At 39.2% G+C, this 23138-nt stretch overlaps 3 protein-coding genes across 24 annotated transcripts; 1 reads left to right on the top strand and 2 right to left on the bottom strand.

The window, feature by feature from the left end:
• Positions 1 to 642: 642 nt before the first annotated feature.
• On the bottom strand, positions 643 to 20186 carry LOC111244075 (trypsin-4-like). Of its 15 annotated transcripts, none has more exons than XM_086978791.1 (9): positions 17241 to 19280; positions 15897 to 16090; positions 15431 to 15573; positions 15108 to 15230; positions 14856 to 14995; positions 7757 to 14712; positions 4404 to 7567; positions 1153 to 1176; positions 643 to 988 (listed from the first exon to the last, which is right to left on the bottom strand). In XM_086978791.1, exons 1-6 carry the CDS (start codon positions 17520 to 17522, stop codon positions 14551 to 14553), a joined length of 1044 nt encoding a protein of 347 aa, XP_086834917.1. In that variant the 5' UTR covers positions 17523 to 19280; the 3' UTR covers positions 643 to 988; positions 1153 to 1176; positions 4404 to 7567; positions 7757 to 14550. The 15 variants fall into 15 exon arrangements, with proteins under 15 accessions (XP_086834917.1, XP_086834918.1, XP_086834910.1 ...); XM_086978792.1 differs by having other exon boundaries at positions 5572 to 7567; XM_086978784.1 differs by having other exon boundaries at positions 643 to 1176; positions 4404 to 6447; positions 7376 to 7567.
• Positions 5585 to 13700, top strand: LOC111244074 (lon protease homolog 2, peroxisomal-like). The gene is made up of 9 exons (XM_022790671.2): positions 5585 to 5718; positions 8238 to 8328; positions 8696 to 8814; positions 9374 to 9584; positions 9784 to 10608; positions 10789 to 11101; positions 11354 to 11543; positions 11739 to 12022; positions 12448 to 13700. Exons 1-9 carry the CDS (start codon positions 5603 to 5605, stop codon positions 12783 to 12785), a joined length of 2487 nt encoding a protein of 828 aa, XP_022646406.1. The 5' UTR covers positions 5585 to 5602; the 3' UTR covers positions 12786 to 13700.
• On the bottom strand, positions 19952 to 23093 carry LOC111244076 (mediator of RNA polymerase II transcription subunit 20-like). Of its 8 annotated transcripts, none has more exons than XR_015320071.1 (6): positions 22935 to 23093; positions 21884 to 22097; positions 21297 to 21435; positions 20971 to 21112; positions 20414 to 20826; positions 19952 to 20107 (listed from the first exon to the last, which is right to left on the bottom strand). XR_015320071.1 is itself a non-coding variant. In XM_022790680.2 (6 exons), exons 2-5 carry the CDS (start codon positions 22075 to 22077, stop codon positions 20528 to 20530), a joined length of 774 nt encoding a protein of 257 aa, XP_022646415.1. In that variant the 5' UTR covers positions 22078 to 22097; positions 22935 to 23093; the 3' UTR covers positions 19952 to 20107; positions 20513 to 20527. The 8 variants fall into 8 exon arrangements, 5 of the variants coding, with proteins under 5 accessions (XP_022646415.1, XP_022646411.1, XP_086834921.1 ...); XR_015320072.1 differs by having other exon boundaries at positions 20418 to 20826; XR_002670733.2 differs by having other exon boundaries at positions 20458 to 20826.
• Between the last annotated feature and the right edge of the window lie 45 nt (positions 23094 to 23138).

The raw sequence follows: 23138 nt of genomic DNA, 5'->3' as shown, positions 1-23138 counted from the left end.
GGTACATTGCACCGAAAGAAAAAAAAACAGTGTGGATAGTCGCCAGCTTGTTTGACGAGATGGTGACCAGCGTAAAAGCAAAGGCAATAATATAGGGATTGAACAGGACCAGAAACTCTGTCGATGGGCCGGTGTATCTCATCGACTAGATACTGTCTGTGTCCTAGACGCGCCTCGCTTACCCAGGTGAAAATCTCCTTACGATCCATACAACTAACCTATGTAACCAGTTAGCCATGGTGTGGCATACTAATTATAATAAATGATAATTATATACCGCTGTGGATGAAATTTCGCGCATAATATAATATAATATATATATATATATATATTGATACATTTACTTTTAACGCTCCATCTACTGTATATATTAGCGACTTTTTGCACACTCGTTGCCACTGTACGAACTCTAATTTTTACTTTTTAAGTAATCTTTTGAAACGTATTTTGTCGCAACGTGACGATCGTTTTTATTTTTTATCACCAGCGAGTTTGAATAGTGATTTGTCGATAAGCTATTGGTATCGTTAAAACACTTATATTAGGGACACCTAGAATACGTATATTAAACAGATTTTTCACAAACAAGGTCGTATATCCTGTACCCAAAGATATATCAAAGGTAACGAAATCAGTCAGTACTTACTATTTACAGATTTATTTATTAGTTTGCTTCCTTTACTAGTATTACAACTGGAAAAATGTTTCGCATAAAATTGCAGCGGTACATACATATAAGCATCAGAATTGTTCCGTGTAGGTCACAGTTATCAGAAAATTCTCGCCGCTTTTGCAAAAACATGCATACATTATAATATCATACATTCAGTACCCAGAAAAGTAGTGTCTAAGATTTCACAAGTGCTGTGTACGCATGCGTTACTGTCGTCATTATATGATTTCTACGATTTACTGCAGTAGTCTCAGTAATCAGTAGGACTTGATGCTTGACTTGATTACTACACCGCTGATACGATCCTATTTTATGCTGAAATAAAGAACGTAAAAACGGCCAAAATGAAAATACGTTCACCATATCCGGATAGACAGACACGTAAATTTTCGGCATTTGTTTCGCGACGCGCGCTAAGATAAGCGAAATCCATTGCTTCAAGGTTTAAAAATCGGAGCGTATGTATTGGTGCTACATACCGATCCATGCGGCTTTATCGGCATCTAAAACACAGCACACACGACACAGGAGAACAAGGTCAAAAACGTCCTAAATCGTCTCCTATGTACTCCGTTTAACTCACGGCCTGGGCTGCAATAACTATGAGCATATGCAAATTTGCTGGAAGACAATAGCTAAAAACAAGCACAACAACGCAGAAGGGAGAAGAATAACGGCTGCAATTGGTTTTGAAAAGTGCTTCAGGACTAAGAAAAAAGCTGCGTCGAGATTATCCTAAGCCCGGTTTTGAATTTGTAAAACTATCTACGTAAAAGCAAGTTATGTTCATAGCGCTGTTCACTTCTTCATTTATCACAGTGTTCGTATTCGTTCAGACGGTTGGCCTTCAGCACGGAGGTAAAACCTGAAATACATTTTTGTAGGCTAAATTATTAGCTATAATTGACCCACGCGATTTTTTTAAGTAAACTTAACGCACTTTTTAATATATTGCACTTCGTTCTTAAAGAACGTCTGTAAAACCATTCCCACCGGATGGCTATATGCTAATCTATGCCCGTGTATGTTCATTCAACGATCTGTCGCAAAGGATATGGTCGATACACTGAAACAAGAACCTCAAGAGTTGCGATCGTACTCTCCGCTTGCTGGCTGCTTTCTCTTATCCTTATTTAGCTACACAAGTTACGGAGCTACATTGCAGAAGCTAAACGAAAAACACTTGCAAATTCCCCTCATCTTACAGCATTCGGTGGTTCAGATCCATAAACACACGGCAGGCTTGCGACAAAGCAAAGAACCAAGGATAATAATCATCCGAAGTGCAACTACCTCATCATAGTGAAGGTCAATAGCTTCTTATCACGAGTAAACATACGGAAAGGAACAGCTTCAGGGTCCAGTCGTTGTCGGCGTCATCATCCTACTCTATATTGACCTGCAGAAGGTTGGTTTGTTGATCATACAACAGATATCAACAGGGAAGGAGGACTTTGGGCGAGGGGTCTTTCGATTCGGAATTTTCGTGTTACAGCATCGTAATTGAAATGAGCTGACTGAGTGAGCGAATCTTCCGTTGATTAATAATGCCTCGCAAGCGAGAAACGTTTAGCGACAAGGGCTATTTTTAAGTAAGTTAGAGAAATTTCATGCAACCAACTGTACGAAGGACAAAATATCAAACAGGTCTAAGCAGTAAGCACGCGCCTCATTTTTAATGTTTCACTTATTCTAAAAACTAACTAGAGTAAACATTTGTTTATGGAACGTGAATCAACGTTTATAAGTCGCCTCAGGCGTTGTAATCTATTTATCAATATATTTATCTTACGATCAACATAAGTGTCTAATCCACTGCGTATGTACGCCTATCTGTCTGGCTGGCTGAAGTAGATGAGTATGCGTAGAGGGGTCCTTTTACACGATTTTTTCTGAAGCCATAGAACTTTATCCTAAAATAAGTCGCGCATTGAAATGTTGATTGAGTATTCATTTTCGGATCGCGTAGTTAGTTTTTTTTTAATTGAGAGCATTAAGTTAATTGAATTCACGCCGGCCAATGAATTTCTTAAACGAATTAAAGATTAAATTCTCTGGATCTCCCTTGGCTATTTTTGTTTTAGAATAGAATCACTTTAAGGCTAAAGAGTCGCTACATTGGCTCTGCAGGGCAGGTGGCCATTTACAAACTGGTCCTGTCGCCATTGATCATCGACAACATCAGCAGTCGCATCGTTGCTATTTAAGGTGGACAAATCAATTATTCGATTACAAATACCAAAGCAGTGAAATGTTTTTGCACATTTCATTACTGAAATCCAAGAAAATAACTTGAACATTTCGCGTTTTTTCCACCAATAGATGAGTATGGGCCTTAGGTAAATGCATTCGCGTCCATTCTGAAATCACTGGTAGACACGGACGAACTAGTACAGGAAATATGCAAAATGTTAAGGTGCTTTCATAAATACCTTTAACTAATTAGGTAAGTTAAAATTAACTTACGGAATACACTCTTGTGGAATGCTACAGAAAATGACTATGCGAATTGTGAACATGATTTGTTTTGAGCTAATGTAAATGTTTAATGCACTCGAGTTACGGGTATTGTCCGCGCTCCAACTGTTAAAAGAGTGAAGAAAAAAGTGATTTATGCGACATTGCACTTCCTTTGCTCCCCTTTCAATTCTGCTAATATATATATATATGAAGAGCAATTCAATTTTTCTAAAAATTTCATCCACCTAGCATTGTCTGTGATTGCCATTTCACTGTCATTATGGTCACATCGAAGGGAGTAGATGTTTAGACACGGTAGACTGCCGTAGGTTCATAATGGAAAACTTCGTGCAAAATTCCCTAAATAATTTCGCTTATTTACTCACTATCAGCGTAATACACATGTAACCTATGTAAATCAACCTGAAATTTAGATCGTCGTTGTTCCATTTAAACGCGAGTTTGGTGCACGCAGTTATTTAGACGGAGGACAGCTAATGTGCTTTATAGCAGCGAAACCGAGCGTTCTGGAGTCAATAATTTATAGAAGAAATTTAGAACTTTTCAATTATGTTTTGCGTGTCACAGTTTCGAGCAGTGCCAGTAGCTTAAATCTCTGAACGTGACATAACAGACAGAATACAGGTTAACCTAGGTAGCTTGAACCCCTGCCTGACAGGAATTCAAGCTTCCTAGGTTAGCACGTTTGAACGCAACTAGTGCGGTGTTTTGTCAGAGGAGGTATAGCAATGTAAATTAGTGAAAGCTTTTATAATGTTAAAATTACTCTAAAAAATGTTTAAAATTAATGCAATTTTTGGTAACCTATGTGTACGATGTACTTCAGTGTAGTAGGTGACTTTACGAAATGACTATACTGCCTAGGCTAACACTACGCAATTTTTTGAATAAGATAGCCGTTTATTTCTAATAAGTAACAGGTTCAATTTAGTTTATTAGAGAGCGTTAGCCTTTCTTAGTTGCACCACATCCACGATCAGGCTTCCGCCTCTAAATTTGAGGAAATGTACGCCCACATTTATTGTGCCATTGCATACGTGCATTAGTTCAATTTTTCTAGAAAAAAAACCCAAACAATCATCTGTTACAGACAAAAAATGTCACACATCCAGCACACTCCACACTATTGAACTATTTACCTAACTAAATGAAGTTTTCTAGCTTCCCGTATACTACCCAATTTCACCCCACCACCAAAATTACCTACTGGTCCAATAATAAATACCCAAACCCAAACCCAAATGCTTACCCTGTAGCGGCAACTTTGATCGTTATTGCTAAAAGCCATACTCGTATTCGAATCCCTTTCTCATCTAACCTCCGCCCCGTCCCCAGTCTTCACAGCGGTTAGTAAGTCAGTTAACTCAGCTAGTTTTTTCTAGTGCGGGGTCAATGGATAGACGAAACGCTTCCATACAACGAGCTGCTCATTCGCTCAAGCAACTGTTACAGAGAGCTCGTCCCGGATACTCGCGCAACTGCTAGCGCCGCTTGTTAGCCGCTCCAGCAATCTTTGTTTCGCGATAGCAAATCGAGCGATGGCCGACAGTTGTCTTATAACCGTGACGGCACGGAAATGAATACCAGTACGGCGCAGTTAATCTCAGCCTGGCTAACAGGTAACAGCAAGTCGCACGACTGAGGATCACTCACTCGTAAGCCAGTCGCAAAAAACAGACAAACAGACCGCCAGAGTTAAGAAAGAGGGTAAGTGAATCAGCGACAAACAAGGAGAAGGAAGCAAGCCAACATCGTCGCTCGTGATGGCTATTGCAGCCGTCTGACGGACGAAGGCAAACGGTACGCTCAAGATCGCTGCAGCAAGCGAGAATAGCGCAATAGTAACGTCTGTGGCTATCAAACGTTGCCACGGTCGTTACCACTATGGCCGTCAATGGCAACAGCGCTGAGACTCCACTACGTTGAACACTGGTGAAATCTTAGCTAATTTGTATTGACCGACTGATTTGTTACTGGAATCAGTGGTCAACGGACCCACAACCAAGCTGCTACTCGGACTGGGAAAACATTTTAGCTTTTGGTGTTGATATAATCTTGAAGCGCTTAAACCCCGCCCCGCTTCCCCCTATCGGGGTTTGAGGACTTTTGATGGCTGTTAACATGTTACTGCTTGGTAGTGCAATGATTAGTGGTCAGGTGTAGTGGACGAAATGGGCGGTAAAAAGACAGAAGTAGTGCTTTGTTTAGAACTATGTTCGAGGCGATACAGCAATTGAGTAGTGATCAAAGATACTATCGATTGCTTCAGGAAAATCAAGAGTGTGTTGATTAGGTCATCTAACTTTGTCTCTCACTTTTGTAAACAGAACGATACTGACCATACTACTTTAGTCGAAGAACAATAAATCTTGGTGGGAGTGCCTTTCGTAACTATTCGTGTCTTCAGTAATACTTACTTGAAAAGAGACAATCCACGAAAAAGGAAGGATGTCGGCGAGCTCGTCTGGAAACGTTCGTTTGCCACGACGGCTTCCACTTTTGATAGTAGATACTGTTCTTTTTCCAGGAACATCAATTCGAGTGCCTGTCAGCTCATCGAAAAGGTATAACCGCATATATACATCAGATTATTATTCTGAAGTTTCTATTACAACAGGTTGATCTATAATCCTCTGCTCAAAAATCAGCCTAACAACTAATCTATATGGCTCTTAATTTGACTTGCATAAAAACATGGAAACGATGCCACGTGTTCAAATTTGCATTACTAGAATTTTGCTCGAAAGCGATTGCTGGCGACACTGGTCGAAAAGCTTCTAAAACCTTTCTTAATATATGTATATGGTTTGTATTAGACAAAATAAGGTGGCTGAAACAAGTAACGCATAACATTACATTTATTATTATGGGTATATAACAATCAGTCTGAAGCTGAGAATTAAACCACTTGCAACTTAAATTGCAGATATATGATTATATTCAATATAAACCTGAATGTGATAGCAATACCTAGAGTGTATGCTGTTTATCCTGTTTATTTTATACCTACTTAGACATTCTTATTGGAAATAGGTATTCAGTTGCTGACTTCGAGCTTCAGTCGTCGGTACATTTTGTCATTTTTAGAGGACTATTGGGTTTTGCGTAAACCAATGCTCACAAAATGGTCTCTTTGTATAAATAGTACTTGATGATTCGTCCTGGAAACGTTACGAAAACGTCCACATTGTTTATGGATTGTTGTCTTTTGACTTGATTTTGATTTTCCTGCACACCAGAAGTTTTTGGATTTGCGAACGAGCCAACATTTACAGTGTCAGGGGTCGTGTAATCTTGATACATTTATGAAAGAAACACAATTTTAGAAATAATTTGAGGTTTCACGAAATCTGTTAAAGATTACCCAGTGATATTCAATACTATCTATCAAAGTTCCTCCTCACAAAATTAATTAGAAAAAGAAATAATTGGAAAGATCTGCATGTGTCTTATTGAGAATGGAAAGGTTATATTGACGATTGCGAAGTACTTAAGATCATACAAGCTTTTCATAATATGTGAACGTATGTATGAACCGCTAGGCTGTTAATGATTATGTTATAGGTTATATTTAACGAAAGTATTACACAATCAAGCGGGCCGACATCTAAACAAAACAAATAGAAACGCTGGTTGTTAGTCCAAATATGCTTATTAATATAATATTATAACTTCCAGTATTCGTTACAGTGCGTGCTCTCGGTCTTTTTTTTTTATTCAAGAACGATAATTAATTCCCTATTCTAACGAGGAATGAAACAGCGGTCATTCACTAGAGGCTATATTAAGTTTCTATCATATCTATATACTACTCTATAGTTACATTATTATTTACAAGTTCTTTTGTCATAGTTTTTATTAGAATTCAAACGTTGTCAAAACATTAGCTTATTGAATAAACTAAAAATTAATACAAATACAATACAGTGTCTTTGCTGAGACTATTAGTAGAATGCAAGATGTAAAGAAATGTTTCGATGCTTTGATGCCTATTTGGTGTATAGGTACGTAAACTGGCACAAAAATTGAAATGAACAATGATATTCGTGCTTAAAATTATTATACTGCGTATCTCTGTATACAGGCGTAAATTAAATCTAATGGGACATTGACCATTTTTATGTGATGCTTTTTCGAGAAGACCCACATAACCAACGTGCCCAGTGCTACAAAAAGACACATACACACATACGTAAACTTCAAATGAATATGCTTGTTTACCGCCAAAGGTGGTTTTTGGTCGTCGCTGACGGCCTCCATATGCATACTTCTGTCACTGGCTCTTTAACCGCTGTTCATGAGCGTCTCGTTTTCATCCTTCCACCCATTGGACCCTGCGCCACTTCGTCGATCTTTTTTTTGAACGTGTTGTAGCTCCTTGCTGAAGGATGTCATCGATTCGCCTAGAAGGTTCTTGACAACATTGCTACGTCACGTCACTGCGATGTGCATAGCGTACTAATAACTCTTTGGGCTAAAAAATTGAAAAATAATAAATAAAAATGTATGTGTGTATGCAGTGAGAAAAAGAGCGTTTGAATTGGCTGTGGTCTTTCTGGCTATTCTAACAAATTTTGTTAAGCATATGTTACAGCGATTTACCTTTTCCACCGATTGATGATCCTTTCGGTTATTCTGACTTTTCTTTGCATCTGTTCTGGCCAATAGTTTTCTTATTATCGATCTGCAATAGACGTGTCGAGTTCGAACAAGTAAATACGCAACATTGCGCTGTGAGTTTTTTTGCACACGTCTATATAAGAGCAACTTCAATGGCGAGTTTATTCTGTTAAGCGTGTTGGGTAAATGTTTGAGGGAAAAATCCATATGTGTAATTGTAATTAATTTCTGGCATCATTTTCGAAGCAACAATTAATGAGGACCCAACTAGGATTTTCTTATGTAAATTAAATTCAATACGGAAAGAACAATATAGAAAATAAAAGAGTTGATAAATATACTTCGGATCTGTGCTTATAATAGCCGGAGTGTGCTCGGTGTCTTAGCCTTTGAGCGGGGGCATCCAGTCAGAGCTCACCGTAACTAATATTATTGCATCTTTACTGTATTTTCCGATCCGCAGTATTTCAATGATAAAAAACCACTTGCTAAATCAACACACTATCGGCGGAGCCTTCGTCGGCGTCGTCCCTAGGGAACACCCTAAACGAGAGGTAGGGTATGAAATTACAGAGATTATTATGTGTTGCGTGTATTTTCTCTTACTAGACTCAACAACAAGTGCTTATTTATGTGAATAAAAAGTCATAATAAATTCCTATTATTAGGTTTCTGCAGAATTTAGCACATGTTTTCTCTAATCGCCTTTCTACCACGCACATTAAACATTTGGTTTTCGTAGAAAAGTAACGCAACGTCTATACTAACAACTGTATAGTCGACAAGATAAATAATAACAAAGAGCTTTAGTTTTTTTTACGAGGACTCTTGAATGTCATCAGAGGACATACCTTTCGTTACCTCGTTTACCGTTAACTAAGCTCTCACCAGTGATACGTTCCGGTTTTTGTCTGATTATAGTCTGGGCAATCAGGAGTTCTTCATCATGTGGGCACTGCCGGAATGGTCATCCAAGTAACTGGCAGCAGTTGGCCGAGGTCGACGTATACGTTACTAATCAACGGAGTTTGCAGGTTTAGGTGAGCTGTATACATACAGCAAAAAGCAATGAACAATTTCCACGCTCGAAAAAACGCAAACAGCCAAGCCACAGACATTAACACGAAGTACAGTATGAGAAGCTGGTATATGAACAATGTGATAAAGAAATACTACTCGCAGCACCTTCCCGATACGAATGGCAATGCCTTGCATTAGGATCCCCGACTTGCCTCAACCATTAGGGGATTTTGTGATTTCGCTTAGAAATTGTGCGGAGATCCTACGGAGAAACCAATTCGCATCAGATCTATTGGCATTAGTTCCGCATGCTTCTCTTTGATATTAACACATTTTCAACTAAAAATTAATTTCCTAAACTAACTTCATTATGAATTCTAAAGTGAGATAACTTGCCTCCGTTGCAATATTTATATACTACTCCCTGTAGTGAATTGGTTGTCCATCAGCCCGCTCGTTGACTGCTTTGTGTTATGATATGCCCGTATAGATTTCGTGTAGATTTCTCATCGGGCCTGAGATATAATAAATAAACAGTCGTTTGTGACTCCCGTAACGTTACATTATGTATTTGATTAGTTTGGACGAGATTGTTCATGAATCGCCCTATTTGATTGGGTCGGTGACTCAACTTGATCGCTTGCCAGGAGACGTGTACTCCGTCACGTCACTAAACCTCGAAGACCCCCAGGATTTCGAGCTCTCCGAACTTCTTAGACAGATTCGATCAATGGCTGGCACACTTGTCGAACGGCTTGACCTCAGCCCAGGATCTGCACAGAGGTATAAGGTAAGTGTTTAAGTATAATGACGAAATTTCCCGGAAACGTAGTACAAACAACATTATGAAGGAACTTTTCTGTTTTTTTTTCCATATAATTAACTTTTAAAGTTACTATGACACTAAAAGCGGAATAAATAGCTGACCCATTTGATTATTTTACATATTTTGACTATATTTGTTGTTCACCTTCGCGTTAATTTTTCAGCGTCTCTTAAATGCCCTACCATCGTACGCCCTGCCAGACATCAGTACTTCAATCGTGGCTGCAAGCCATGAAGAACGTCTTGCAGTGCTTGATGCGGTTGTCCTTTCTGAGCGAATTAAAAAGGCTTTGCCTTTGTTACGCCGACAAATTCACGCCCTTGAGGACAAAGGCGGAGGCAAAACGAATGGTAAATATAAGGACGGACTCCTTGTTGTTGGATTCGGCAAGGACATGGGTCGTGTAAACGGGCTTGAAATGCAAGATGATGACGACATGGACGATGTAGACGACATGGCAACACTTGAGAAGAAACTTCGCGCCGTCGAGCTGCCCGAACATGCGCGAAAGGCCGCGGTAAAGGAACTAGCCCGCCTCAAAAAGATGCCACCACATATGCCCGAGCATGCAATGACTCGCAACTATCTTGAGCTGCTTGCCGATCTTCCATGGAATCTGCGAAGCAGCGAACAAATCGATCTTCAGAAGAGCAAGGCCGATCTTGACAACGATCACTATGGTATGGAGAAGTTGAAGAAGCGCGTTCTCGAGTATCTCGCAGTGAGGAAGCTCAATAGCCGGATCAAAGGACCTATCTTATGTTTTGTTGGACCGCCAGGAGTTGGTAAGACTAGCGTCGGGAGATCTATAGCTAAAAGTCTTGGCCGAGAATTCTACCGTATATCGCTTGGAGGAGTGTCTGATCAAGCTGATATTCGAGGACATCGAAGGACGTACATCGGATCTATGCCCGGACGAATCATGCAAGGTTTGAAAACCGTCGGCGTAAAGAATCCTGTGTTTCTGCTTGATGAAATTGACAAGATGGTGAGTTCTTTGCCTGTATGGTCCTTCACAGTTGTATTATTCTTTTGTAGCCATGTATGCTAGCACGTGTATGTTAGACATAGAGGAAAGTCCATACCAACATTTGTCTCATATGAACTTTAAGTATTATTTATTTCCATCCTTCCGTTATCAAGAGGAAACCCTTTTTCTCGGACTTAGACTCCAGGTATCCATGGTGATCCAGCTGCCGCCTTGCTCGAGGTGCTTGATCCAGAGCAGAATGGTTCTTTCACGGATCATTACATGAATATCCCGTTTGACCTTAGTGAAGTATTGTTTATTGCCACAGCTAATACGACGTCCACCATACCTCCAGCTTTACTCGATCGTATGGAGCTAATCAACGTGCCTGGGTACACGCATGATGAGAAAGAACACATAGCTAGGGAACATCTTCTACCTAAACAGCTCCAGCAGCACGGTATACTGCCTTCAATGATGCAACTTACAAAAGATGCCATGCGAAAGATTAGTAAGTAACTTCAAAATAAATTAAGGAAGTAGCTTAGAAACAACGTTTTGTTTGATTATGTTAAGCCTTCAAGGAGCTTGCTCTAATGCACCCTTCATTCAAGACAAATTGACAAAATTGCCTTTATATATGCTCTCTATGTTTAACCTTGACTTAAAGAATTGGTTTCCAAACAGATTCTGTATATTCAGTGTTTGAGTTTACTTCTGTCGAAATACTTACCTATTTGTACCCGATCGTTTTCCAATTTAGTCACGAGTTATACGCGTGAAGCGGGGGTGCGTACTCTGGAACGACGTCTAGGCGCCGTTTGCCGTGCTGCGGCCGTTAAAATAGTCGAATCAGACCACGACGAGGTGCAGCAGGTTCATATCGATATTGATGAGGAACAGCTTGAAGATATCCTCGGACCGCCCCTTTTTGATATGGACATCGACTCAAGGTTGAACTATAAAAAACACTACCAATGTATCTGAATGCAGCAGTAGTCCATTCGCAGCCACATTAATTAAAAACATCCTTAACGTATGCTTTATATAAAAATAGAAAGGCAACCAATTTGTAGCCAATAAGATAGCTGACTCTCATGTGAGCTTAACGCTATTAGTATGTATTATATTATATACGACATTTTCAGGTTGATCCAGCCTGGCGTGGCGATCGGTTTAGCCTGGACTGCCGCCGGAGGAGAAGTAATGTTTGTTGAGGCATCAAAAATGGGTGGCACAGGCCAACTCACATTGACAGGTCAACTTGGCGACGTGATGAAGGAATCAGCCACGCTGGCTCTCAATTGGACGCGTATTCACTCATCACGATTCGGTCTCACTCAGCCTGATATTATGGACGGAACCGATATTCATGTTCATTTTCCTGCAGGAGCAGTAGAAAAAGATGGCCCTTCGGCTGGGGTCACCATCGGTAAGAACAGGATTAATTAAGATCGAGCTATTATGTGTGCGTTATAACGTTAAATTCGCCCCTAAAAAAAGAGAGACTATTAAGTTATTTACTGGTAACAAAATGATAAAATTATTTCGTGGTTTGGCATAAGTTGATCAGAGAACCAAAAATGAAGCTCAGAAAGGTCTTTAATAAACAGGCAAATAGAGAAGAATATGTTGTGGCTCTTTGTCCAAATGAAAAGAAATAGTCTAGTAAATTCTGGTGATTCTCACCGCGATGGTGGAAATAGCAACACTTACTCCATGTATCCGCATTCTTCACAATTTAGCAGTGCTTTGCATTAATACATAAGGTGTGTCGTTTTAGATGATGGAGTTCTATCAGTAGATGATCCTTTATCACATGTTTTTTATTATGATTTGGTTTGTTTTTTGGCTTAGTTTGCGTATTGGTGTCGCTGTTCACACAACGAGTGGTTGCCTCCGATGTAGCAATGACGGGTGAGATTACGCTCCAAGGTTTGGTGCTACCCGTGGGTGGAGTCAAAGAGAAGGTCCTGGCCGCACATCGTTCAGGTCTTGGCAGAGTGATCCTTCCGACGCGAAATCGACGTGACCTGTCTGAAATCCCGCAAAACGTCAGGGAAAAAATGACGTTTCATCTCGCTTCAACAGTTGAAGACGTACTCCAGGAAGCGTTCTTTGGCGGGTTCCCGCAATTACGACCTCCAATTTCACCCGGAACCAACCAGCAACCGGCGTTTCAGAGTAAGTTATAGACACCCCCTAGTTTACGGGGGCCGGAAAGGCCTTTCCATAAGGGCATGCGCACCCGTCATAGAGATGCCCTTCATGGTTGATTAACTCATATTTCGACTGATATACTCAACCATTCAGCGTGAACACATGTGCTAGCGATAACAGGAACATACTCGTAGGTAGTTTCTAAATTCAAGTTTATACAACTTTCAATAACCCCACAACATAAAACACTTCCACTAATTAAATAACAGATGTTATCTACCAGTTGAATTGTGTCTTTCTGTGAGTATATGAACAGATGTAACGATTCAGATTTCTATCAAGCGTCTATTTACTTTGATTTGTAAAAAAGTGGCTTCTTTTGAAACGCTCTTAAAAACTGCTCTGTGGAGTGAAAACCAGCGTTGTGATGTACCTGTTTGGTCATATGTGGAACACATGGGAAAACCTCGTTGAAGCTCCGTCGCGACTTTTGTATGTACGTACATTGATGTGCAGTTGAGTACAGCGCGTTTTGTTTTGTTTTTAATCTTGCTGCAGTTCTCTTGTTGTTTGCATATAACGTTTTTTCATATACGCGTAAACTTTGACGTTTCGTACAACTGCATGTGATCACTAGAACTTCATCTTATTGTTAAAGAAACATTACGTTTTTAAACGTTTTTTTTTCTCCTTAGAGCTAAACCACTGCAGTTATCACTGTTTTTTTTCATTCTCATTTTGAAATTTAGGTTCTGTTTTTATCTATAAAAACAAACGATTCTGTTTCAAGTTTGCATAACATTTGCATACTTTTCTAAGAAAGGGAGAGATGGCACACGATACATTAACGGACAAAGATTTACACAGATTATCAAAATGCCATTCTTATTGATAACGAAGCATATTGTGATATGAAAAGGCTCAGTCTTGAATAAAATTATACACTCATCTGTAGCAGTGTATTTCCTTAGACTATAGGAACTCACGTAAAATATTACCAAATAATGATAAGAATAATGTTAATAATACAAGACTGCTTCATTTAACACTACATTATTTACTGCGGGATTTAAATCAGCAATGTTTGTCGTTCCCAGTTTAACTGCCTAGGACCATCCACGAATATAACGATAACAAAGGTCAATATTGCCTTACGTTTTACATTCAAAGTACTAGGGCACTTCTTACAGGAATCACACGCAAAGCTTTGTTAGTTGCCTCGTTTACTTAAACGAAACCTGTTCTTTAGTTAACAAAAAATACTATTAACTACACTCCATACTAGTTGGCATATACTTATTTTCTACAGGCAGATGGGGCAGAGAAACATTCAGAAGAACAGATGAATTTGAAGGGTTTTTATCCATATGTTAACTTAGCATACTAGGTTCAGGTTGACAGCCTTATCCATGTTATCCCCTTTTAGCAAAGTGGCAACACTTAACATATATTCGTAATAACGGATCTTGACAATTCAGTTTAAGTTATTTAATTATCTAAATTTGTCCCACAATTCCACCTGAAAGCCATAACCTTCTACATATGATATCACAGTATTCGCTCCAACAATTTCTTTGAATAAAGCTTTTCGTTAATGCAATAAATTGATTTGGCTAAACGCACTACTCAATAGTTTTACAAATCGAGAAACAACCGTTGGTAGAATTGAAAAATAGCACTCACAATAGTCACCAATTAAAAATATGAAAACAAAATGACGGAATAGCATTTAAGCGTAAATATAATTATTGTGCATAAGCTGACCAGTTAATCGAAACATCAATAAATATGAGTAATTCATTATCCGAGATCAATAATTCCAAATATCCAATCAAGATAGGCAAGCACGTTGACATAGACACCCGGCGAGTTTTTGAGGGCACACGCACGGCCCCAAGAGACTACTCCATATTGTACGAGACGGCCACGAAACTCCTGAAATAAAGGACCACCAGAATCACCCTAAAAGCAAAATGCAACAGAAACATTAGTAATACTTGTTTAGGCAATCAAGCAATACAAAAGAGAAGTTGTTGAAACCTTTTCTATATATCTACTGCTATTTTTGTGGTAAATTACGATAAAATATCATAATGCAACAATACCATGCAAGCGTCTTTGTCCTTGGTGAGGGTGCATAAGGATGTATTTGGGTTTATGTCAAACCCCGGAAGGAGTTCTAAACATTGTGAAGGTGGAATTACGTCCAGTTGAACAATTTTTAGAAAATCCGACGTTGGCCCATCTGAAATTTGCGACGGTGACAAGTATATCAGCACATACACAATGTTTGCTAAAAGTAACCAAATAATGCTTTCATGTGCTGAAATTCGGAAATGCCAACACAAAAAACTAACTCGGATAAATATAACCATATCCAGCAACGAATGCCTTTGGTGCTACAGTCGAACTCCTTGATGGAAGACAAATAGTATTAACGAAACCATCGAGAACCACACGTTGTCGAAGACGAATAATGCCTAGAACAGAAAGATAGGGTAAAAATGACTGGAAATCCTTCTTTCATTCAGAGATTAGGTTCATACTTCTTTTTTTTACATACATACTTATTTTAGCATTACTCGGACACTTGATGTACCAATTTAATAGATAAGTAAGTAATCCTGGACTTATCACTTTTATTAAAATGCAATGACTCGTAGATCTCCAAAAAGCTCACCAATGTCATTAGCTAAAGACCTTCTGTCGAACGCTGGGTACACAAAAAACTGGCCGCCCTTTTGCATTCGGCCCCTGCTGATTAGTGCAGGCAGACTTTTTCTATGCACTCCAACCCAAACAGTTACCTCACTAGAATTGAACCTGCAAAAAATCATCGTGAACCAACTACAAAATCTTTTTTATATCCTTACCTAATACAATCCATAATTATAACGATAAGTAAAAGCAATTTCCCCAGAAGAAGTTCAAAGATATCTACTAACGCTATCCTAAAAATCAATAAAGGCTCATATATAAATTTGATATGGCTATAGCAACTAGTTTAATAAATACACAAGCACAACAGAAATATCTTGTAAATGTGCAAAAACTTAATTAATAGGCAGAATGCTTTGCTCGAGGCTTAACGGTACTTTAGGGAAACCAATAGCTATCTTGTGAAGGGTGTGACACTTGCGACCCACCCATCAATGCAGTGCGCACAAGTCAGAACATGTCGATCAGTTAAAAGGGTCCCGCTTGCGTAGTAAGTTGATTTCGACGTTTGACGATAAAGAGCGACTTGGAAAGGAAGTTCCCCGGGTAAAGCGTCACGACCTCCTATGATTCGTGATGGCGCGGATGGGTGCACAAGTCGAGTGCCGCACATGGTATACCCCTAGAAAAATGAAAATTGTGTTTAATGGAGGATTTTAAGATTGGCGGCAGCCGAAGATAAATTAAGCTAGGAAACAAAGTCCGTTTTCTTATGTGAAGGAAGACCAGAGCTCATACGGGCCATTGCACATTTTTTAAGAAACCAAATCTTCAGTTCTATATGGAATCGACAAAAAAGAATGTTCGAAAACATTTCGTATGCAATTTAGTTACGAATGCGGGCCATGTGGAAATCGATATTGGACGCATGTGTAAAAAACGAGCTGAATCTTTAACGAATGTTATCTTTTTGCCAATTCTTAATTAGCATTTAGCCGAAGGATTCTGTAAGAATTTCGATAACACAATACAACTTCCACTGCGTTACTAAAACATAAAAAAGAAATATTGGGACACGGCGATTAAAAACAGAGCTGTTCATGATAATATTGCATCGTTACACTTATAAAGCCTGTAAATGTCATTCGTCAATCACTGATATTTGCAGGTTTGTTAAATGAATCAATTTAAATGTGTCAAATTTTAAAATCAATATCCCTTCTATTTTCCTATGAAGCTATGATTGCCCATATATTTATAGCCTTCCATAATGGATCGAAAATTTCCTCTATGAGATCTATATTAACAAATATTTTTCCTAGGTACCCTGTAAATTCCGTAGAGTAATAATTACAACAAGTGAACCTTATCTTTTCTTATGCCGTTTCATGAACATGTGAAAAACACGACCTTATGATGCTGGGGCCATTGAGCAAATAATTATGTTGAAAATCGGTATTTTCGCAGCGAATCCATTTAGGAGGACACGAGCGGTGACAGACGCACGTTCTACAGGGAATAATAACTCTTGCAACTGCTTTGTGATCTCAGGTATCATCGGTTTTCAGATTGCCTCATCCTACCCACTTGTACTTATTAATAGTCAGCTAGATGGTGCCACTAGAAATAAGAAATGATAAAACTGTATTGAACAAGTCCCGCCGAAACTGCTTGCAGATTGTTGCTATAGATTAAACTAAGACAATTAAAAAAGTGCCTCTAGAAAATACATTTTTTCCGTGAAACTTCCCATTGATATAGAAATCGCACTTGAACTATATATACAGTTATATATATATATATACGTATATATTCGACCACATCATACGTACTCTCCTTATACATAAAGGCTTCATGATGCCGAGTGCGTCTCCAAGAATGACTTGCATACTCAGTACGGCCATCCACATAAACGGCAGCGTACACAGTCTTGTCACTATCATTGCGCAAATTGACAGCACTTTTGATACCACAGCGGAACTCACATTTTTCGGCGCGGGATAAGCGAATACTTTATAAAAAGGTGGCAGAAAATAACCAGTAATGTTACATGGTTTTGCTTGTTTTAACCGAGAAACAGCACAATTCATGACTGGACCATTATTCAAGGCCATGGATTGCCATGGAATTGGCAGAGCCGATTATGCTGTTCTTATTGCATAGATTTCATGGCTCTACAAAAAGACAGCTCGTCTTTCAGAGACTGATCTGTTGTGGCAAGACGTGAACCACCTCGGGCCGCTATGACAGCGCTATGAAACCGCTATCACAGCGCTCAGTGAAATGGATCGCAGTTACAGTGGTGATCGCGGCTGTAGACAGGCCGTAACACCGTGGAACTCTCCCCGCCCTTGCCGTAATGGCATATCGTGGCACCCATCAAACGAAGCAAAAGACCTACTGACGCGTGAGCAACGAGAACCCAAAGCCGGATACTGCGATGTCGATCTTCAATCGGCGATAATTTCGCTGTAGTCATCGTTCAGTGTCGAATAGATAGAAGTAATTTTGCCGAAGAGGCGATCACAAAGATTCAAGCTTCTGTTGTAAACAGAGTGACGGCTATCAGCGAGAATTTTCAACATCCAATAGCTCGATTTATATGGCAGTGTACTTCAAAGCAGAGCCGAGTAGCGGCAGGGACCCAGATTTAAGATATCTACTTCTGATATTCCGTTTCTGGTTGTCTTCGCTTCCTCTTAACAACTAAATTGACGTTATTTCCCTTTAGTATTTCCCTAGTCGATATGTCTCTACGTATCAGCTAATCTCACTTGTGGTTGGACTTCTTCTCTTTGCGACTTCTCCGACTTCAACTGCCTCGTTGAGCGACAAATGCAAAAGGTGAGTTATTTCCGTCAGCAAAAGAGGACATAAAAATCTCCCGATCAAATAATAACTGGCGGTAAAACGTTTCTGTTGGCCGTTTTCTTTTTCAACGAGTGTGCCAGTGCTCAAGAAATATTCCCCGTACCGTCGAGGCCGCTATTTACATGCAGCTTTTTGCTTTCGACAACGTTGTAACACAAAAGAACTAATTGGCGTCTGAACAAAGCAGGCGTCTTGACTAGATTTTCTCGCAGCAAATGCCGCAAAAAGCACCATTTCGCCACGTAATTTTTTGGCAATGCATTCGAAGCACTCTATAACTGTGAATAGAAAATCGTCATCGTGTTGTCTGCCCTTACGTTTTCCTATTAAAAGTATTCTTAGCACCGTGACTCAACGACTCGCCTGCATGGAAAAGATGTAGTGCACAAGGTTAAAACGATGCAAACATTAGGCTTTGATGAGATATTAGGAAGACGAATTTTGATTTTTATGCGAAATTGTACGTTTATAAATATACCCGGTGCAGAGAACAAGGCAAACGCTCATTTATAAGGGAATTGAGTGGCAAAACAAAATAACTACTTTAACAAGGTCATAATTCTTAAGGTAAGGAATTCAAAATAAAAGGGACTGCACCCCATGTAATGTATGATTTGCAAATATGTTATGTTTTCAACTGAAGAAAGAACGTCGTTCAAATTTCAAAAAATATCAGTGTAAATGAACAGACATCTTCATGTTCAGCAAGAAACGTCTACACCATTTGATAAGACACTTCGCCTCAACTTAAGCGTAAATCCTGAAAACAAGAGAGCTTTAGAGTTTTCTACTGCTTCACTTAGTGATCAGATCTAGCCTCACAAGAACAGCAGAGAAAGATCCTTGGATCACAAAACGTTTTCAGATAGACTTTTAGCCTAGTTTAGCAAGTATAGTCAAAAAGCGAGAATGATAAAAAAGAATTATTTCAAAAGCGTTTTCAATGAGCAAAAAAAAGAGTAGCATAAGGGCCACTTGGTGATGACTCAACTCAACGCTCTATGCAACTAAAATTTAAATAAAAATGTATTTAGTTCTATACGGCGACAATCCATACGGAGCTAATAAAGCTAGATTTGATTGCTGTGATACTTCAGAGAACGCCCTATACACATTTACCTAATCGACAATGATGGCACACCTAGAATGTTGGGTAATCTTTCATGAGTGGCATGTATTCAGGATGACACTGTTACATCTGTATACTTCCATTCACATTCCCTCTGACCCACCCTACCAAGCAGGAAAACTTAGATCTCATATGTAATTGGTCGTATTATCCTATGGAACTTTGTATTGGGACTGACGTATAGTAATTGGATTACTAAGCTAGTATCCACGTACAGCCATGATCCCTATAGATAAAAATACTACAAATGCAAATTTAATACAGTTCCTAAAGTCTCGTTCTTCATCTCCCTTTAGCAAAACTGGCAACATTTATTATAGCTTCAATTTGCACAACTAACTTAACCAGTTTTGCGAAGAGTGAAGTTTAGTAGGTCTTGAAGTTGTATGCCGTCTTCAGGGCTTCCTAACTTCCACATACATTCAAAAAATAATATCTATAGAATCAACTGTTTTTGCCAAAATATTCTGAAGAGGTCGATAAAATTTGACTATGGAACGTTTACAGTATACTATTGAGGATTAGTAAAGACGCATTACCAAATTTTATATATATAAGAGGATTATGTACATATTATTTATAGATAGCATTCTATGACAATCTTGAGCCATGTATGCTTGTACGGGAAGAACGTCAACCAATGAAAGCTTTTTCGTTTACCCTTAAACAGCGCAGGCGTCCCATACGGCGTTCATGTTACTGGAATATAAAAACGTTGAGAATAATTTTGAGAATAGCGCGTGCAGCTGTTCGGCTGCGTACCTTATGCGAATAATGCTGAAATGCAATTCTTTTGTAGATCGAGTACTATGAAGTCAGATCGCTATGTTGATCGTTCATTTCTAAAAGGACAGTTGGAATTATTTGGCAGTAGCCCGCTAGTTCAAATCGTCCGATGATTTCTTTTTTTCGCTCCGTCTTGTTCATTGCAATGCAGAGAGCTTACTTAATTTGTCGGTTGCTTTCATTTGGTTAGTTCTACGAATGATAATAACAGAATCGTACCCACAAGAGGATTTAATAGAGTTTCTTATGGATCAAAAGCTAACTTTGTAGATTTCCGCGGTCAATGTCGACGTTTACACGGTAGCAGCAAGAAGTCACCTTCAGACGTGTTGTTTAAGTCTTTATAGTTCCTGTTTGTTGTTGTGGTTGCTGAGTTTGTTGTTGCGGCTGGACGCTAGAGGTCGCCTGATTGGCTTGCTGGGTCGGTTGACCCGGAGTTCCCGCACTTTGTTGCTGTTGTTGGGCCTGTTGCTGGGGTTGAGCTCCAGTGCTTTGACTGCTTTGCGCGCCACTTTGATTCGTTCTTCGGAGAACGCTAAAATGCTCCATATACTGTTGAATAGTATCGACAGGGGAATAGACTTCATTCATTCTTGGAGCCAAATACTGGTTCGGCTGAGGTAGGGAAATACCTGTTAATGAACATATAATAGCAATAAATCAAGCTATTACTGTGTTCTAGGTAGGTGGAATCAAAGCTCCTTAATAAAACAACCAAAAAAACATCTGCAATCTTTTTTTTTTTTAGCTTTTACTTTTCTGCTAAAAGGACTCACCGAGGATAGGTTCCATCAGTTCTCTTATGAGGTCCCAACAAGAAGCAGGTATTACGCAAGGTTGATATTCACATTCGACAAGAACTCCGCGGGCGGATGTTCCTACGGTCACGGTGCCAACTTTCACAAGGAAGTCGCCAATCTGCAATCGATCAGAAGAAACGTCTCATTTTAGGCAATATGCTAAGTAATTATTCTGTCGTAATTTTCAAATGCTAACTTTTTCAGTCAAACCACCTTCTTTAGGCGTTTTGCAAGAGTGTACGGCCTGAAACAAATATAACCCACTTTAGTTTACTAAACGCCTGAAAAGTCCCGCTTCATACCTGATAACGTGGCCCTTTACACTCGACTTTTGTTCCCATTTTTGTGGAGTAAAGCTGTGGACTAAGTTTATTCATCAGCGCATCAAAATTAGCATCCGCGACAAGGCACAGTCTTGATTCTAACAATGAAAACACTGACCTGCAATACAATGGATAATTATTATTAATAAGAAGTATGAAATTTTTAAAATACAGGAGCATAGCAAACGCAATTCCGCAGAAAACTAATAAGCAAAAACGGACGTCTAATATATGGTGATGTTTAAACCATAATAAATATGCATATGGTCACTGCACAATAAGCATAAAAACAACAGCCAATCATTAAAAAATTGCCGAGGGCGATACCCTTCATCTCATTCTATTTTGATGATTATTATATTTTTAGGTTCATTTCTCGTAACCATTTGCTGTAAGAAAAATCTATACATCTTTAACTAACAATCCAACCAGATATCAGACAACAGTACAAGATACTGTGGTACTAAACATCACAATTATATAGCCCAGTGTACACTGCAGAAATGAACGTCGAGCGCTGTTTAGAGGAAGGCTCTTTCTTGTGGCAAAATGATTCAAAAGCTTACGCAGGACGTTCGCTGTCATGCAGAATATGAAGAGGTCTTCCAGAGGGTACATTCTGGAAAGTTTCGCAGTCTACGCAGAAGCCGCCTTCTCGGCGTCCGCCTTGCCGTTCAACGAGTCGACAGACAGCCTCCGCTGTGGAGTGAAGAGCCTCCGGACCCGAACAAGGGACCATGTGGACAGACACGACACCCATTTATTTTGCTGTGCCTGAAACTGACAAAATATAAATCCCGCATATGAGCCATAAGTAATTTTGCGCATTCCCATCTAGCAACAAATTATCAGTAGCATAATAATGGTAGCACCATGAAGAAGTGCCTATCGCGGGTAAGACAAAAGAAAATTGTTTATTTAATAGATACGTGATAGAAGAGCGGAATTACATATAATACATATCCATAAAAAAGTTTACAGACCTATTTAGTATGTTGAGGCATCAAGGAATATGCTAGGTAAGAGTTTTTTCGGGATTACTGTTGCATCATGTCATTGAAAATAATAACTTTTTAACCAAATACAGAGTACCATTTCGTGTGCCAAAGAAAAAAGAGCACAAATTGAACTATTAGACAAATGTCAGGTATATATTCTGAGTGACCTCGACTTTGCTAAGGACTACAAACGCTTGCTATAAAAACAACTTTCTGAAAAGACAAATTTAAATTTCCGCAGATCTTTTGTCTGCTTATTCCGTCAGCCTATTTTGATCAACATACGTTTCGGAATTTCACCTGGTACAACTAAACTCTAACTCGGATGTTCTGGGACGAAGCAAAACAATGGATTTCATAGCAAAGTCGTCTTTCTCACCCAACTTTAACATATACCACTAGCACCATTGATAATTCCCACAAATTAGTAAGCTACTTAGTTTGTTAAGAATCGATCGCATTCTCACATTACTAAAGCGATCCTAGTATTATGGTTATGGATCAGAGGCCGCAAAACATTGACAGATTTACACACGATTAAGGCGCAAAGTATTGAGAAACTTGTCTCATCCTAGGAATCTCTATTCAAACAAACGTTATACCTTTTGTTTCACGTTACCTTATAACATACATAAGCCGCCGGCTTTTGATTCACTCCGCAATGTGATTCGAACTGCATGTTTATGTTCCCGAGTTGTTATTTGTTTGTTTACTGCTTTCCTTTTTGTATCCTGCCGTCTGCTAACTTCGCAGCCCGTTGGCGTGCTCCGCTTTCGTTAGCCAGTAAGTACAGGGATTAGAAAAATCGTCTGCTGAGTTAGCC

This window comes from Varroa destructor, unplaced genomic scaffold (genome assembly GCF_002443255.2).
Source record: "Varroa destructor unplaced genomic scaffold, Vdes_3.0 BEIS01000002.1, whole genome shotgun sequence".
In the NCBI taxonomy this organism is placed as follows: Eukaryota; Metazoa; Arthropoda; class Arachnida; order Mesostigmata; family Varroidae; genus Varroa; species Varroa destructor.
Note: the sequence above shows the minus strand (reverse complement) of the source record. Positions and strands in the feature narration are given on the sequence as shown.

Coding starts and splice junctions, on each gene's coding strand:
- LOC111244074 (XM_022790671.2), top strand. CDS start 5,603: ATGTCGGCGAGCTCGTCTGGAAACGTTCGTTTGCCACGACGGCTTCCA. Junction 8,815..9,373: donor AACGGAGTTTGCAGGTTTAG/GTGAGCTGTATA, acceptor GTATTTGATTAG/TTTGGACGAGATTGTTCATG. Junction 11,544..11,738: donor GATATGGACATCGACTCAAG/GTTGAACTATAA, acceptor CGACATTTTCAG/GTTGATCCAGCCTGGCGTGG.
- LOC111244075 (XM_086978783.1), bottom strand. CDS start 17,522: ATGGCCTTGAATAATGGTCCAGTCATGAATTGTGCTGTTTCTCGGTTA. Junction 16,091..17,240: donor AGCCTTTATGTATAAGGAGA/GTACGTATGATG, acceptor TCATTTTTCTAG/GGGTATACCATGTGCGGCAC. Junction 15,231..15,430: donor GTCTTTAGCTAATGACATTG/GTGAGCTTTTTG, acceptor TTTCTGTTCTAG/GCATTATTCGTCTTCGACAA.
- LOC111244076 (XM_022790676.2), bottom strand. CDS start 22,077: ATGGGTGTCGTGTCTGTCCACATGGTCCCTTGTTCGGGTCCGGAGGCT. Junction 21,436..21,883: donor CATGACAGCGAACGTCCTGC/GTAAGCTTTTGA, acceptor ATTGTATTGCAG/GTCAGTGTTTTCATTGTTAG. Junction 21,113..21,296: donor GTAAAGGGCCACGTTATCAG/GTATGAAGCGGG, acceptor GATCGATTGCAG/ATTGGCGACTTCCTTGTGAA.